The sequence below is a fragment of the Equus asinus genome, chromosome 29 (genome assembly GCF_041296235.1).
Source record: "Equus asinus isolate D_3611 breed Donkey chromosome 29, EquAss-T2T_v2, whole genome shotgun sequence".
Lineage (NCBI taxonomy): Eukaryota > Metazoa > Chordata > Mammalia > Perissodactyla > Equidae > Equus > Equus asinus.
Genome location: NC_091818.1, coordinates 28,258,807 through 28,274,925, shown reverse-complemented (window position 1 = coordinate 28,274,925; position 16,119 = coordinate 28,258,807). Strand labels below are relative to the sequence as shown.

Here is a 16,119-nt window from a genome sequence, read left to right as displayed (position 1 = left end):
GGTTGGTGTTTGGGGTACCAACCAAACTAAGCCGAAGTTTAATGAATATGGAAGACATGACCAACCAAGGTTGAGAGACGATTACAGTCAGAAGAGACATCATGTAGAAGTACCAGAGCCAAGGGTTAAGGCTAGCAGGTTCAAGGAACTCCAAGATGTTCTAGAAGACGGGCTGGAACAGAGAAGGCAAGGAGAAAACTGTGAGGTAGCAGGGGCCAGTTAGTGGTGAGCCTTAGAACTCATTTTCATTATTTCAATATTTTCACTATCCTAGGGACAGTGGGATTCTATATCGAATGATTTGAAGCAGGAGAGCGATACACTAGGTATTATGGAGAATGAATTCTAGGGGAAATGCAGTCAAGACATCTATGAAGAAGTTACTGAGATAATAGTAACCTACACTTGGGGAAGAGTGTCAGTCGTACCTGGAGAAAAATGGGTGGATTTCACAACTATTGAGAGGACAGCACCTTTCTAAATTGCCACTGCTACTCCTTATCAATATGAAGCAGGTCATGGCAATAACTAAGATAAACTGGGAAACATTTCAATCATTGATTTTGCTCTTCAGGATGATATATTAGCAAATTTTCTTTGAGAACTTATTTACTTCTCAAAAAAAGTCTTTAACTTATGTATATGTGTATCTCAAACTTATTCTAAAAATATTTAAATGTTTGTGGTGGCTGAGAAACCAATATCATATTCCTTTGGTTCATCTTTGGTGGTAATTGATAAGTTTGTTAGTGGTATATGTTTAAACCAAACAAAATTCTGGAAGTGAGAATGCCAAAGGGTTGTAAATCTTACCAGTTTTCTCATAAGCCTGGAAATAAGTTAAAATGATGGAGAACAATATACTATAGCAAGTGTCTTTATAAAATTATTTCTGACATCTTCTTTGAGAGATATGATTTTGCCATTGAAGCTTTTATTTTAGGGTTATTAGCAGCCACTAATTTCAGTTAGTGCACTGAATATGGGTTTTGTTTTTACCATTAGTCAGCATAAAATAAAAATGGTAATAAACTCTTTCTGAAGAAGGAGCTTTCATTAAAAAGGAAAGAAAATCTAATTGAAAGTCACAGTAAATTTTCGAAGATTAATTTCATGCCAAATAAGTCATTAGAAATCTCTGAAGGATATAAAACAGCAATCATTTGCAAAATTGGAAAGAACCAAATTCAATCTAGATTTACTTCTCTATTTTTTTAAATTTGTGTATTGGGAGATAGGTAATATAGAAATCGCTGAATTTTAAAATAATAGCCTCTTACTATAGGTAGTCTGTACGTGCTGTTGAGGTCTAAACCAGCTAATTAATTTCCCTCTGGATCCTTGTATTTGAGTTGATCATCTTTGTTAGAACTCACTGTTTTTCTTCTTTCTTGCCTAGTAATAATATATCTGGTTCATATCATTTCAAAGATACAAAAAAATCTAGGGTTTTTTGTTTCTTTGTTTTGCATCGTTGTATTGTGTTCTGCTTCTGTTATTTTACTGCATATATTTTATATATACTTATGTATAATATATAGGATGACATATAATAATATGTAATATATAATAATAAGTAACTAAATATATGTATGTATGTATTTATATATAAAACCAAAGCTTCAAGACTCATTTTAGAAAAAACAGGGGCAAAATTTATGAACTTTCTTCCTAAATCTCCAATTTGCCTTTATACAAAAGAAAAGTAGCTCTCCAGTAACCAGCATTTTTTATTCTTCGACTCTGTGCTTTTAAAAGTGGACATAATATACTGAATCTGGAGAGCTCATTGCATCTAAAAAATGAAAATATCTGCAAGTCTAGATCTGTAGGCGCAAGACAGCTTGTTCAATGAAACCGCCTTTCATTATGGGATTTACAGAAGACAAATTGAATATATAATGGTGTAAAATGAAATCTTTTGATTTTTTTATTCAGTGAAACTTGACAGATAAAGTGTTCTACTGTTCTGGAGAAGACTAATCAAACTAAAAAGACCCCTCAAATAACTTGCTCATCATGATGACAGAACTGATTTGCAGTGGCAATGATGATATTAGAGAGAATATCTTGATTCAGAGTTGAAACTTCCAAATTCCCTTTGTAAGCAAAGAACAGACCAAGAGGCCGTAACAGCGCAACTTTACTCTTTTTCACATACTTCAAACATTTAATTACCAGAAAAAATATCCTTTATTACCATATAGGATTCAGCTTTTAAAAGTCAATTACAATAATAATGATGTACATAAAAGCATCTTTTTTTTTTTAAATGGAAGGCTCTTCATTTTACATTTACTGTTATGCACATTATTGATTTTCTTTTCTGGTTGTTGTTCCTTGCAGAGAGTGAATCTGTCCTTCGATTTTCCATTTTATGGCCATTACCTACGTGAAATCACTGTGGCAACTGGGGGTAAGTGGTTTTCTACCCATTCACCCTAAATAATCTACAGTTTCACTACAGTTATTAGTTTTAATTTACTCCATATTTCAAGAGGGACATTTGTTGGGAAAACCATTGTCTTCTATTGTGAAGTCATGGGTATAAAGAAAACCTGAGAAAGTGTGTAGTTATTGGAAAAACTTTCTGCAGAAAAAATGTGGTTATAATAATTTTTAGCTTAGATTCACCTCTGCTTTCCTTCTAAGTTTTAATTCCTTTTTGGTAGTATGGTAAAACTGTGTGAATGGGAATAAAGCTGGAAAGAAGAGATGCTTGAACAAGCTGTTGAGGTATTTTTATTTTCTTTCGATGTATATAGTTGATAGATACAAATATATATATATATATATATATATATATATATACACACACACAAACACACAATCATATGCATATTATCTTTATTATTTTTCCTTTAATGTCACCTATGTTGACCAGAAACTCATTTGAGAGTTTTAAAAATAAACATTGAAATTCAGTTTGAATTCTTTTAGTTTTATTTTTCTCCACAAACTTTGGAGGTTAGTTTAGAAGTTAGCAATACTCTAGGAAGGCAATTATCATTTTTATAGTATATCCCAGAAGTCAGAAATATTTTAATTCTTGAGTGCTACTGGCAGAGAGAAAAAAATGCCAGAGAATATGCCTGTAGGCCTAACACAGAGGAGTGGAGAAAGCAGAAGAATGAGAGAAAAACACAAAAATGGAAAAGTAAGAAGCAAGTTAAAAGAAATCCATGAATGTGGTGAAAATGCAGAGCCCCCGTGCCTGAGGCACCACAGACCAGAGTCTCTTTCCTTCACTGAGTCTTGTTTTTGGTCTTCTGGATGGTATGGAAACTATGTTGATCACTCTTGCCATATTTTTTTATTTTTTTGTGAGGGAGATGGGCCCTGAGCTAATATCTGTTGCCAACCTTCCTCTTTTCACTTGAGGAAGATTGTCACTGAGCTAACATCTGTGCCAGTCTTCCCTCATTTTGTATGTGGGACACCACCACAGCATGGCGTAATGAGCAGTGCTGTGTCCACGCCTGGAATCTGAACCTGCAAACCTCCATCGAAGCAGCCTGTGCAAACTTAACCACTATGCCCCCAGGCCAGCCCTACTCTTGCCATATTTTAACATGAGACTTAGAAGATATGTAGGATTCAGAAAAAGATTTGTCATCATAAATATCAATAAGCAAATAAAAGTTTTTGAGCACCTATCCCAAGCAATGGTAAATGAATCTACCACTGCCTTAGGAATGCACAGCCTAGTGGACTACCAGACAAGGTGAAGCAGAAAGTAGGGAGTTCCTTAGAAAATACCAATGATGAAATACAAGTTTCCAGGGATGATAAAGCTCAAACATCTGTGAGAATCTTTTAAGACTTTATCGAGAATTATTGTTTAAGATATGCTTTGAAGGATACACAATTTCTATGGTTGTGTAGGTAAGGGTGGGTAGGTCACAAGGAAGAATATCTTGAGTAAATATGTGAAAGAGGAAATGGGTGGAGTATATTTAGGATAGTAAATAATTGAGTTTGAGTGAAGCTGGGGGTAGGTTTACAAAAAATGTGGCATATTAAGATGAGAAAAGTAGATTGGGGCAATTTTATATGCTATGTAGAGTCGATTGAAGTCATTAGTCCTTAATTAGGTAAGTAATAAACTTTAAGAAGTTGAATCTAGTCATCTGTGTAGTGTCTTAAAGTACGAAAAGACCAGAGTTAGTACATATAATTGGAAGAATATTGCAATAGCTCGTATGACAAATATTGAGTGCCTTGGTGATTCTGTGGCTTCAAACCGAGGGAAAGAAATGATGCTATTAGCAAAAATTACAAACTCAAACAGAACTGGTTTTGGGGAAAACCAATGGCTTCTGAAATTATTAAGTTTTATGTAAAAAAAGGACAATATATAAGTAAAGGACTGTGTCTTTTTAAACTCACCGTATATTTCTGTGCTAGTGTAGTGCAAGGCATTTAATAGGCATTTAATTAATCTGTTGAAGACTTGAATGAAAAGGGAGAAAGGTAAAATTGAAAGATTTCTCCTATATGCCATAAATTATGTCACACACCTCACATCTTTAAAGTATTATATAAACATGGTTATCATACTATATGGAAATTAGGCATGTTTTCTGACATTTTGGTTACCAGTATTCCACTGAACTTTAAAAAATGAATTATTAATCACATTTGTTCAAAATCTGTACTCACAGTGGTACAGATATGGGCAGCTTTTCATTTTCAGTTTCTTAAATTGCTTTATCTTTAAAAGTCATGTCAATGATTCAGCCAATATGAAGTAAGATTTCCTTTAGTTGAGTTAGTAGGAAAAAACCCAAACAGATGGCTACATCATCTTTACTGCTCTAAAGTATAATTTTCCTTTGAAAAGATCCTCAAAATAAGTGAAAAATCTGGTGTCTTGAATGATCTCTCTCTTCTTTGAAGAAAACACTAACGTAAAGAAACTTTTTTTCTCCACTTAAAATATGCTAGTATAGAACTTGCGTACATAAATCCATACCCTGTTTAGAGAGGCATAGCCAAGATAATCTAGACATTCAGCTGGGGTTCTTCAAAATGAAACCAGAATCTCCTGTAAAAGTTTCAACTAAATAAATAGCTTTTTGCACCTTCATTGTTCTTTTATTTAATCAATATTGATTGAATCCCTACTATGTGAAAGGCACAGTACATGATCCTTCAGTGTATCCAGGGAAGAATAAATTATGGTTCCTATCTAGGAGCTTAGAATCTAAGAAGAGGAAGGAGTACATGACTAAGCAATAAGAGAAGGATGACGGTAAGTGCTGGAGGAGCAGAAGGTTGCTCCAAGAGGAGATCATTCTTGTTGGGCTGATCAAGAACAGTTTGTGAAAGAGCTAACATTTGACATTGGACTTGAAGAAGGTGAAATTTTAGTAGGCAAAGAGGCAGGTTGAAAAGAGATGGAGAAGGAACGGACATTCCAAACAATGGGATGCTGAGCTAAGGGACAGTGCTGAGCCTGTCTTGAGTGTATTTGGAGGGTTGTCAAGTACATCGGTTTATTTTGAGTGGGGAGTTAGAATCTAGTGAATGAGAGATGGGAAAAGCAACGTGAGATACTTTGAACATTAGACATTTGGGTGATATCCAACAAGCACTGGGTTTCTCTGAGTAAAGAACCGACCTGGCCTAATCTGGCAGTGGAGAGCAGGTAAGGTGAGGGGATGAAGGCAAAGAAAGAAGGTTTTTCAATACTTCTGCATGGATTGTAGTGCCCTGACTGTGATAGGTGCAGTGGTGAAGGAAAGAAGGAGCCAGTGAAGACACGATATTTGAGTTGTTTAATCACTGTGGTTGCAAAGGTTTCCAGCCAAAAAGGATCCATTAGGATGCAGTGAATAAAGCTAAGAATAGCTTAAAAGAGGACTTCTGAAGCAGACTTTCGATGGCTCTGTTCTGTGACTGACTAGGTGTTATAAGCAGATAGACCTACCTGACAAATACTCATCACCTTACAAGTCTTCATAAACTTATTAACCATGAAAGACTTGGAAGAAAAACAGACACTACAAGTCAGGTTAAATAAAATAGACCAACGACTCGGATTTTTAAATTGGAACATATAGGTTTCTATGAAACTGAAATGAACAGAGATAATCTACTGGCTTAATTCTCTTCAACTGTGTCTACAAATTCCTCTTGAACTTGTTTCTCCATTGCATGTTGGAAAAAGAAAGTGAAATGTTAAAGTGGATATTTTAAACCACAGACGCCTGCACTCCTACCTCTCTGTTTTCCCATTTCCCACACCTCCTTAAAACCCCTCGTTCTCTCCCCTTCTCTTCACATAGACACAAATTTATTTAAGACTGAAATGAACTTAATGGTAATGTCTTGTGTCATTGTTAGGCTCAACACCATTTGAAAACAGAAAGTAGTTTAAAATTAGAGATATACACATAATTTACCGTGACCTTTCTTTGTGTGGGTCTATGTATATATATATATTTCGTTATGAATAAACTTGTTTCTAGTTAAAAATGTAAATAGAAACTAAATATCCATTCATTTATTTATAAACTACAAAAGTGAGTCTTTGTTTATTAAGCATTTTAATTTTCAAAAGCTTCAATCATCCATAAAAATCATGCACAAAATGAATTGGAAATACCATCATATTTTCTGGTTGACTGGTAGCAGACTCAGCAAGCATTCATTTATCTTCTTATTTAAAAAATACTTCAGAATACAGATATTTCAGGCATTAAAAACTGATCCTTTATGCATTTCATAAAAAATATTTCCATTAATGCCACCAGTAAGTTGTGCTGTGTGTGTATCACACTGGCTTTTACTTTCTCTCTATATGAATACTTTAATTGGTTCTTTTTTATTATTAGGCTGCTAAGGTGATCTTTTAAATGCTTCAAAAAGTAGATTTAAGTTTGAGGATTAAACTCAATTAAAAATTAAATTAATTAAATTAAACTCAATTAAAATTAAAAACTCAATTAAACTCAAATTAAAAATCATTTTTAATTCCTATGACTATCACTAGTAATGATATTTTTTCATGAGTCCATCGTGGGTACACATAAATACGATGAGAGAAGGGGGCGGGGTAAGTGCTGCTTTATATAATGGTGAAGAGAAGAGTTGAGGATATCCAGATAATTCTGGCCCCCAAACTTTAAGTATTTAGACAGATTCATAATTGAAATAGTCTGTGGAACTGCATGCAGCTGTACATAAGATTAGGGATAGAAAATGACATGATTTAAAAATATAATGATGAAAATGTGTTACTTTCCTTGACCAGATGAAGGATTTACTTTCCCTTCCCTTCTACACGAATTTCTAGTTGGAGATTTACTAAGAAATCTGTTTACATTTTTTTTCAGGGTATGAAAACAGTTTTATTGGGAAAACTTCGTACACATCTCTTTTTTACTTTTTCCAGGTTTATTGATATAATTGACATGCAGACCTGTATAAGTTTAAAGTGTTGAATTTTAGATCTATTTTATTTTGTTTGCCACATGGTAATTAATAAAATATAAAATGTTCGTTAAGTAATCAATGTTTAATATCTGAAAAATTAATATATGGCATTAAATATAGTCAAACAGGCAAAAGTAAAATATACATCTCTCTTCTTCCCCTGCCTCCTAGACCACTAGCTCCCCTCCCAAGAAAAAACAACTGTTATTCTTTGAGCTGTTATAGTAAATTCGAATTTAGACTAATTTCCTCTATCTGACCAATAATAGTGTTTTTCCCTATAAATCCCCAATAAGAGACATTAAAAAAATAGTAGTGCGTATTATTTTGATTGGGTTTTCGGGAATTATATTGCCAAATCTTTCAGCTGCTTCTTTGCCCTCACTTTCAAACAGTAGTATTTTAATTGTAGTCTCAAGTAATATTTCATGCTTTTTAGAGGGACTTGATTAATAAGTTATAAAAGGCTTCTTAAGAGCAGAAAAGAGTTAGTTGTTACTCATGATGATTGATTTATAAATACTAACCCCATTGTTTTTCAAGTATATAAGCGCATATAGCAGGACTTGATGCATCCATTAACTTTCTGAATCTAGGGAAAAAGTAAATGGAGTTATTTTGTCTTTATTATTCTTATCATTAACAGAGAGCAGAGACTATGGTATCTGGAGACATGATGCATGAAGGGAAGGTATTGAAGGGATAGATGCTGGACAAAAATAAATCCATTCCAATTTGGTTCACTAATTTAAAGTAACAAACTCAGGTCTCAGGGATTCCTGAACAGAAAGATAAATTATGTGATGTCTGCTTTGCTGTATCTAAATGATTCTCTGAAAACCTGAGAGTTTGTCTTAGCAGTCCTCCTTGATAATTTCCTCTTCCCCAGACTGTCTAGTGTCAGGAGCAGATTCACCCACATGACTACATTTATTTCCCCATAATTGCATATTTACAAGCCCTTTTGTTTTTACTACGCATCTACATGTCATATTTCATCAGCACCGGCTTCTTGAGGCTGGGAGTGTAGTGTAATGGGAGATTAGAGCAATAGGAAGCCCAGAAAGGAGCCGCCTAGGAGCTAGACTTGAGTCAATAGGTATAAGCAAGAAAAATACCAGAGGCAGAAATATAAGTAGAACAAAGGACCACAATTATAGAAAAACAAAAGAGAGAGGACTCTTAGTACATGGTGGATGTCATGATTGGGGACAGGAATGGAGGAAGGTTGATCAGCCAAGATGAGCCTGGGTAAAAAGATTCTGCAGGCTCATCCCATTCCATTGCCATCACAGGCACAGAGGAGTCTACCTATTGCTAGTAGTTAGACAGTCACTTGGGAACGTTTGCTTCTGGAAAGCACCATTTATCCTCCTGTGGATCCAGGCTTTATTTGAAACATTGGCAATGAATGTTTTGCTTTCACTCTTTCCCAGTCACTGCCTTAATAATTCAGATAAATAGCAATATTACACAGATGCTCAAATAGGTCATCCAGTTGAAAACAAAGGGAGTCGGGAGTCTAAGTGACTCTGATTAATTAATAGAGTAACAACGTACAGCAGATGCGCTAACGTTCTCCAGTTATGGAAAGGAAATTTAAAAAATACTAAGAAGAGCTGAATCGTTAGATGCTGGCCATTTCAGGAATGAGTTCAAAGAGCTCCCTCAATTCCTACTGGAGCCAGCAACTGAAATTCATATTTTTGGAGAAGCAGTCTAGCATCTAGGTCAAAATAAATAGACTCTTGAATCAGAATGTGTGAGTTCATAAGTCAAGCCAGTCGTAGCTGTCTGATCTTCAGCAAATTACTTAATCTCGCTTGCCTCCCTTTCCTGATCGGTAAAATAGCACAATAAAAATACCTAGCTCATAAAGATTTTTGTCAAGATTAAATTAACTAATATACGTTAAAGATATCTATTTTACAGAAAATGCTATATTATTATTATACTTTTTATATGGAAGTTTTCTCTTTTATTCCTTTTCAAAATACTTTCTCTGTAAAGCTGTGCTTGCTAGTTAGTTTGTCTGTTGTTTTCTTTGGTGACATTATCCATAGCTCAGAGGGTGTTTAGAGACTGACTCGTCATCATCTCTAACTGCTCCTTTTAAAGGCCAGCGCATCCATTCATGACTGGGAGGTATAATAGCATGTAGATGACAGGGGATGCCCTCTTATCAGCATGGGTATATCCGTCATCTCTAACTGCAGTACGGAATCTCCTCTAAAGACCTCCCAGTGCTGACATTCTGTGACTCTCTGACCGTCCAGAAGTCTTAAAAAATTTATCAATTTTGTAACACATGGCAGAAGAATCTTGAAATGTTTGTCTAACTGTGGTATCATAGATCATAACTGAGTAACAGGCATTATTATAATCAGCAGGACATACATATCATTATGCCTCTTATTCTACCTTTTGTATAACAAGGACTGTAAGGACAAGTCATCAAAACCTAAAGTTAGTTTTGGGTAAAAGATGGGAATGAGGGATGGGCACACCCCCAACAGCATCCAGGTTGCATTTCATAGACTTGAGATTCACTTAAGCGCTAATAATCCAACTTGAAAATGTATTGGACACCCAACCCCAAATGCAAAGTTAAATATTTGTTTAGTTAAATTTATGCTTGCTATTTTGCCTTTGAATCAGGAGACAGATTTCTTTATGACTACCTATTATTTCAGTGCTAAACCTTTATTTTCAGGATCTTTTCCTATTTTTTTAATATATCACAGAAAACCAGTGGGTATGATGTGAAAATAGGTCCAAATGTGTTCTTACTTCAACTGATACAGCTCTAGAGCTGAGACATAGTATTAAAAAATAATAGGTCTAAATATTTTCTAGACTATTTTTAATGAGATTATGGTGTGTTCAGATTACCTCATTGATTGACTAGCCTGCGGGCTACAAAGAGATTTTTATTTAATCTACTGGAATTCTTGTTCAAATGAGAGATTTCTGCTGAAGGCAATGAAGATGGGGAACAATGCCTTTTAATTGGTTTATTATCAATTTCCACAGCTACTTTAAAAAACAAGCATCTTTCAGTTAATGGCTTGTAGAGAAAATCCACAGCACTTTTAGATTGCTCTAGAAGTAGAAAAGTAAGAGAATTTGGTACAGTTAGATTTTGCAAAGAAAAATACTATATAAATGATAAAGAGTGAAATCTCCTTTTTAAATTTTTAAAAATTGTGGTAAATATATACATAGTATAAGATTTACCATTTATTAATTTATTGTTGATGAAATTTTAGTCATTGAGCTCAATTTGGAATAACTTTTTTCTCCTACTTCTTCATTTTTTCAAGTAGTAATTTCTTTAGTAACTTATCAGTTTCCTCCAAAATGCCTTAAAAACATAGCTGTTTCCCCAAACTTTACATTAGTGCATTCTTGTAAGCAGAATTTACTGTTTTCTCTCTCTTTACCTTTCCAGTTCTCAACCATTAAAGATTGTCTTGGAGAAATATTTTTTTTAAAGATTTTATTTTTTTTCCTTTTTCTCCCCAAAGCCCCCCAGTACATAGTTGTATATTCTTCATTGTGGGTCCTTCTAGTTGTGGCATGTGGGATGCTGTCTCAGCATGGCCTGATGAGTGGTGCCATGTCCGCGCCCAGGATTCGAACCAACGAAACACTGGGCCACATGCAGCAGAGTGTGTGAACTTAACCACTTGGCCACCGGGCCAGCCCCTCTCTTGGAGAAATTTTTAAAGCTATTTCTTTTACATTAGATAAAATTTAATAAAACTGGTTATATAATTTGGAAGTTATTGAGTACTTGTAACTTCTGTACAGTTTAAAAAATAAGACATAGAATATTACATAACTGAAAATTAACATTATAAGATCGTGTATTAACATGAAAAGAATGCTTATGATAATCGAGATACAGAATTATAATTACATGATGATGGTGATTATTTTAAAATACAGAGGTAAGTAGAATGGAAGGCAAAACGAATGCTGATTGTTCTGGAGTGGTGGTATTGTGAGTGGTTATTTTTCTGAACCCTAGTTTCCAAATGTTAAGTTGAAAATTATTAAGTTTATATTTCAACCTTCCTATATTTATTATTATGAAAAGTGAATAGGACTCTGACTTCTTTTCAATAGAGATGGCTACCTATTTTAACACTATTTATCATTTTGTATTTCTCCCACTCCGACAGTGCTTATTTGCTAAATTCTCTTATTTTCCATAGGAATTGAAATATATTATTTAGATTAACCTGATTTCTTTTTTCATAAGTGCAAAATGAAGCTATAAAATACGCTATAAGAAAACTGGAGTTATTTTGTAATCCTGAAATTCAGAACATTTTTATAAGAATGATATAACGCCCAAAAACCAAAAGAAAATATTGATAAGATTGCATATATTAAAGTTGGCATTTTAAGAAATTCATGGCAGTTAAACACCATTAATTAAGGAAAAGGAAATAAAAACCTGGAAAATATTTGCAATGCATCTGACAAAGGGCTACTTGTTCAATATGTAAAGAGCTAGTGTAAGAAAAAGACAAATATGGCAGCCGAAGAAAAAGAAAGTGACAAAGGCAGTTTTATTAAAAAGGAATTTCAGGAATTTCTCATTTCAGCTCCCAATCTAACAGCAAGAAAAAGCTGGGCAAACTGAAAATCAACAACTCTCACTGGACGCACCAGAGAGCTTAGATTACAGGGCAGACCACCATCCCCCAAACCTAGAGAGTGCATCCAAAGAGACACAATGGTGGCCTGATTACCTGGAGCAGAAGCCACTGGAACCACAAGTGATAATAACATTTAAATGGTCATTTAAATTTCAAGGAAGACAGAGTTTGAGTGTGGATAAGCCTAAGAGTAAGAAACTTCTGGAGTCTCCAGTCTTAGGGGGGACCCTTAAATTTTATGGGCTTGACCTGTCTGAATCCCATCAGGTTCTCATATTGAGTTCTGAAAAAGGTCCCCTCATGGCTTTGCTGGGAGAAGAGAGGAGTAATCATTGTGACATACACCCAGAGCCTTCTCCTAAACACACCCAGAGCCTTCTCCTAATCAAAGGTTAGAGCCCCCTCAAACCTTCCTGCCTCACATAAAGGGAAAATAAAAATACATGGTCAACCAGAGTCAGAATTTCCAAGAAATAGACTGGAAATACTACAGCCAGGAAGGGCCCTATGAGGCAGGAGGAAACTGTTCCACTAGAGAAACACTTGTAAAGGTTTGGGTTACAGTCCAAAGACACAGGCCCACTGAAGACTCAGAACCTTCTAATGTTGAAAAACAAAGAGAAAAAAGAATGGGAAAAAAATAGAATGTCCAAGAACTATGGGACAATAATACAAGATGTCACATACATATAATTGGGAATATTAGAGAAGACGAAAAAGAGAACAGAGCAAAGGAACTATCTGAAACAATAGTGGCTAAGAACTTTCCAAAATTAATGACAGACACCAAACCAGGGAGCTCAGAGAACACCAATTAGAAAAAACAACAACAACAAAACCACACCTGGGCATATCATTTCAAACTATATATATAAAAAAAAAAGGCAAAGAGAACATCTTAAAAGAACCCAGAGAAAACCAAATCTTATTACAAAATTATCAACCAGTACTCCTCAACACTCTCAAAGTCATCAAAAACAAAGAAAGCCTGAGAAACCATCACAGCCAAGAGGAGCCTAAGGAGATACGACAACTAAATGTAATGTGATATCCTGTTGGGATCCTGGACCACAAAAAGGATATTATGTAAAAACTAGGGAAATTTGAATGTCTACTTGATAATTTAGGTAATAATTATGTCTCAATGTTGTTTCATTAATTTTGACAAAAATACTGTATTACTGGATCTGGACCCGTGGCCGAGTGGTTAAGTTCACGCGCTCCGCTGCAGGTGGCCCAGTGTTTTGTTGGTTTGAATCCTGGGCGCGAACATGGCACTGCTCATCAAACCATGCTGAGGCAGCGTCCCACATGCCACAACTAGAAGGACCCACAACGAAGAATATACAACTGTCCTTTCTACTTCTAAAGATATATCCTGTAGGTGTAGTCACACATGTATGAACTAATATATAAGGATATCCATTGCTAAGGATTGAAAAACGACCTGAATATCCATCAATAAGGACGTTCAGCTTGTGGACAGGTGAAGTAAGTTGTCGGGCACCAACAGAATAGCCCACTACGTAGCCTTTAAACAGAATGAGGTAGCTCTGTGTGTGCTTAGTGAAAAAACAAGGTGCAGAGCAAGGTTACACACATATTTGTGTATGTGTGCATGTATATGTTTGCAGACAGATGCATTTATAGATGCATAAACTGTCTCTGAAATCATTTGGAAGAAACATATATATGCTTTCAAGTGCATAGAAAAATCTCTGGAAAGATATACAAGGAGCTATTAACAGTGGTTACCCTTGAAGAAAATTGGTGGATCACTGGAGGTCAGGGATAAGAAGGAGAAGTAAATTTGGCAATCATTTGTGCATTTCGAATTATTACTATTTGCATGTGTTACCCTGTCAAACACTATTAATATTTAAAATTCGTATTGGTAAGAATTGATAGGGAATAAATCCATCCAGTGCATGTATTTGTTTTTATTTAATATAATCTTGTAAAAGATATTCATCAAACAAACTAAAATTTTGAAGAGTACAAGATCTAAAGCTATTTTCATAATTATTTTTATTTCAAAATTTCTTGCATCTTGGAATTTGAGGTAGAGAAAATTGTTCATGAAATCGCCATTTTTATTAAGAGTATGTGTTTACATTGTTTACTGAAGGGTTTATCAGTGCTATGCTAAAACATAGAAACCAAAACTCTAGTTTAATATATCTAAGGTTCCTGGGGATAAACCTGAATTAATATCAAATTGCTGAATATGGCAGTGAAAGAAGGGCAGAAAAAGGATTTGAGTGATTCTTGGTTTAATTCTAACAGTTATTTTAAGAATAGAAGATATCTGTATCTAATGTATCAACATATTTTTATGTTATTAGCAACTATTTCGTTCATTAACAATATAATAATTAGAAACTGGAAACAAATTCCTGAGCGTTTCCTAAGGAGAAATAGGCAAATGTAAACGGCTTGTAGCTGTTATGAGAAGTCCTGCAGATTTGGCAGCAAGAGGTAGCGGGACTGCGAGAGCGGACTGCTGAGGAAGGGGAAGAGAATTAGAAATGAGTCAGGTCATAGCTGGTGGAGCTCCTCTTGCTGTGTGCTGGACATTTTTAAATTAGGATGTTGTTGTGGCTTGAATGTCTGTGTCCCCCCCCAAATTCACGTGTTGGAGACCTGACCCCAGTGTGGGTGGACGTGGAGATGGGACTTCTAAGGAAGTGATTACAGTTAAATGAGATCACAAGGGAGGGCCCTGTCCCCTTAGAGGAAGAGACACCAGAAAGCTCACTCTCTCCCGGCACACATGCTCAGAGAAAAGGCCATGTGAGAATTGGGGGAGAAGACAGCTGTCTGCAAGCCAGGAAGGGAGCTTTCAATAGAAACCAAACCCTGCCAGAACATTGGTCTGGGACTTTCCAGCCTCCAGAACTGTGAGGAAATAAATTTCTGTTGTTTAAACCACCTCTACGGTATTCTGTTATAGGGACCTGAGCTGACTGCTACAGATGTCCAAAGGGCTGGTGACTTTGGACTTGAAACCAGACAGGAGTCAAACTCCAGACATAGAGATTTTCTGGACCAAGGTGATACTTAAGTTCTTGGCAATGTCCCGATACTGAGTAACCTGCCTTTTAGCCAAGCTATAAGGAGCAGGAGCCAGCGTCTGAGAAGCAAAAGCCTGGCTGGGGCTCAGGGCTGGCTACAGCAGGGTTGTAGAATGAGAAAGGACAGTAATACTTTCAGGAAGCCAAAGCAGAGCGTCATCCTGAGAAACTGAGACGTTCTATGGAAGGTGAGTAGACGGCTGCTGCTAAGTGAAGGCATAGGGTCAGGAACTAGTACAGGCCGGAAGGGACGGAAGTTCCAGACCACAGGGTTCCTCAAAAAGGGCAGCTGTATAGGACAATAGCTGTTGGCTGCCTTCAGTGGGTATACGATTGGACAGAAGCAAAGATTGGCTTGATGGGACAGTCTGCAAATACCTTAATCGAGTACTTGGTCAAGAATGTGTAGAATGAAAGATTTCAGGACCAGCTACTGAAGGCGCTCAGGAAGACAGTGGTAGAGGTAAGGAATTACGTTAGCTCTGTTTCTGTAAAAATATCTCTTTGAGAAATCTGTGTCTTTTTAACATTGTCCAAGTGACATCCTTATTTCAGTATATTCCTTATGAAATAAATAACTTGTCTGTTCCATAGACTTATAGAATATCTCAATTACTTGACTTTTCTGTGTGCATATAGATGGCATGACTCTCAGGTCAAGGACAAAAGCGTGTATTTATTTTTCCTCTAGAGGCAATAAGTTGTTTGTACAATGGTTGCTCCTACAGCATTTCTCCTGCAGCTTGGCACCCGAAGTACCAGGCTCTCATCTATTGGGGGGTAGGGAGAGGGAAACTGCCATTCAATTCTGTTTTAAAAATCTTACTTTCATAGGCTAAGCTGCAGCTGTCTTTTTCAACACCTCATGCTTAGCAGGTAACTGCCACTGAACTGATAAAATATTAGAATGAATAACAGACTCCCTCCAAATTACC

The 16,119-nt window shown here is 35.8% G+C and overlaps 1 protein-coding gene across 2 annotated transcripts in view; it reads left to right on the top strand.

Moving 5' to 3' along the window:
• PLXDC2 (plexin domain containing 2) overlaps nt 1–16,119 on the top strand; it is a 406,735-nt gene that overhangs the window by 208,291 nt on the left and 182,325 nt on the right. For both annotated transcript variants that reach the window (XM_070501269.1, XM_014846019.3), the window contains exon 5: nt 2,347–2,416. In XM_070501269.1, the coding sequence (XP_070357370.1) occupies nt 2,347–2,416 (70 nt within the window). The remainder of the gene's footprint in view (nt 1–2,346; nt 2,417–16,119) is intronic.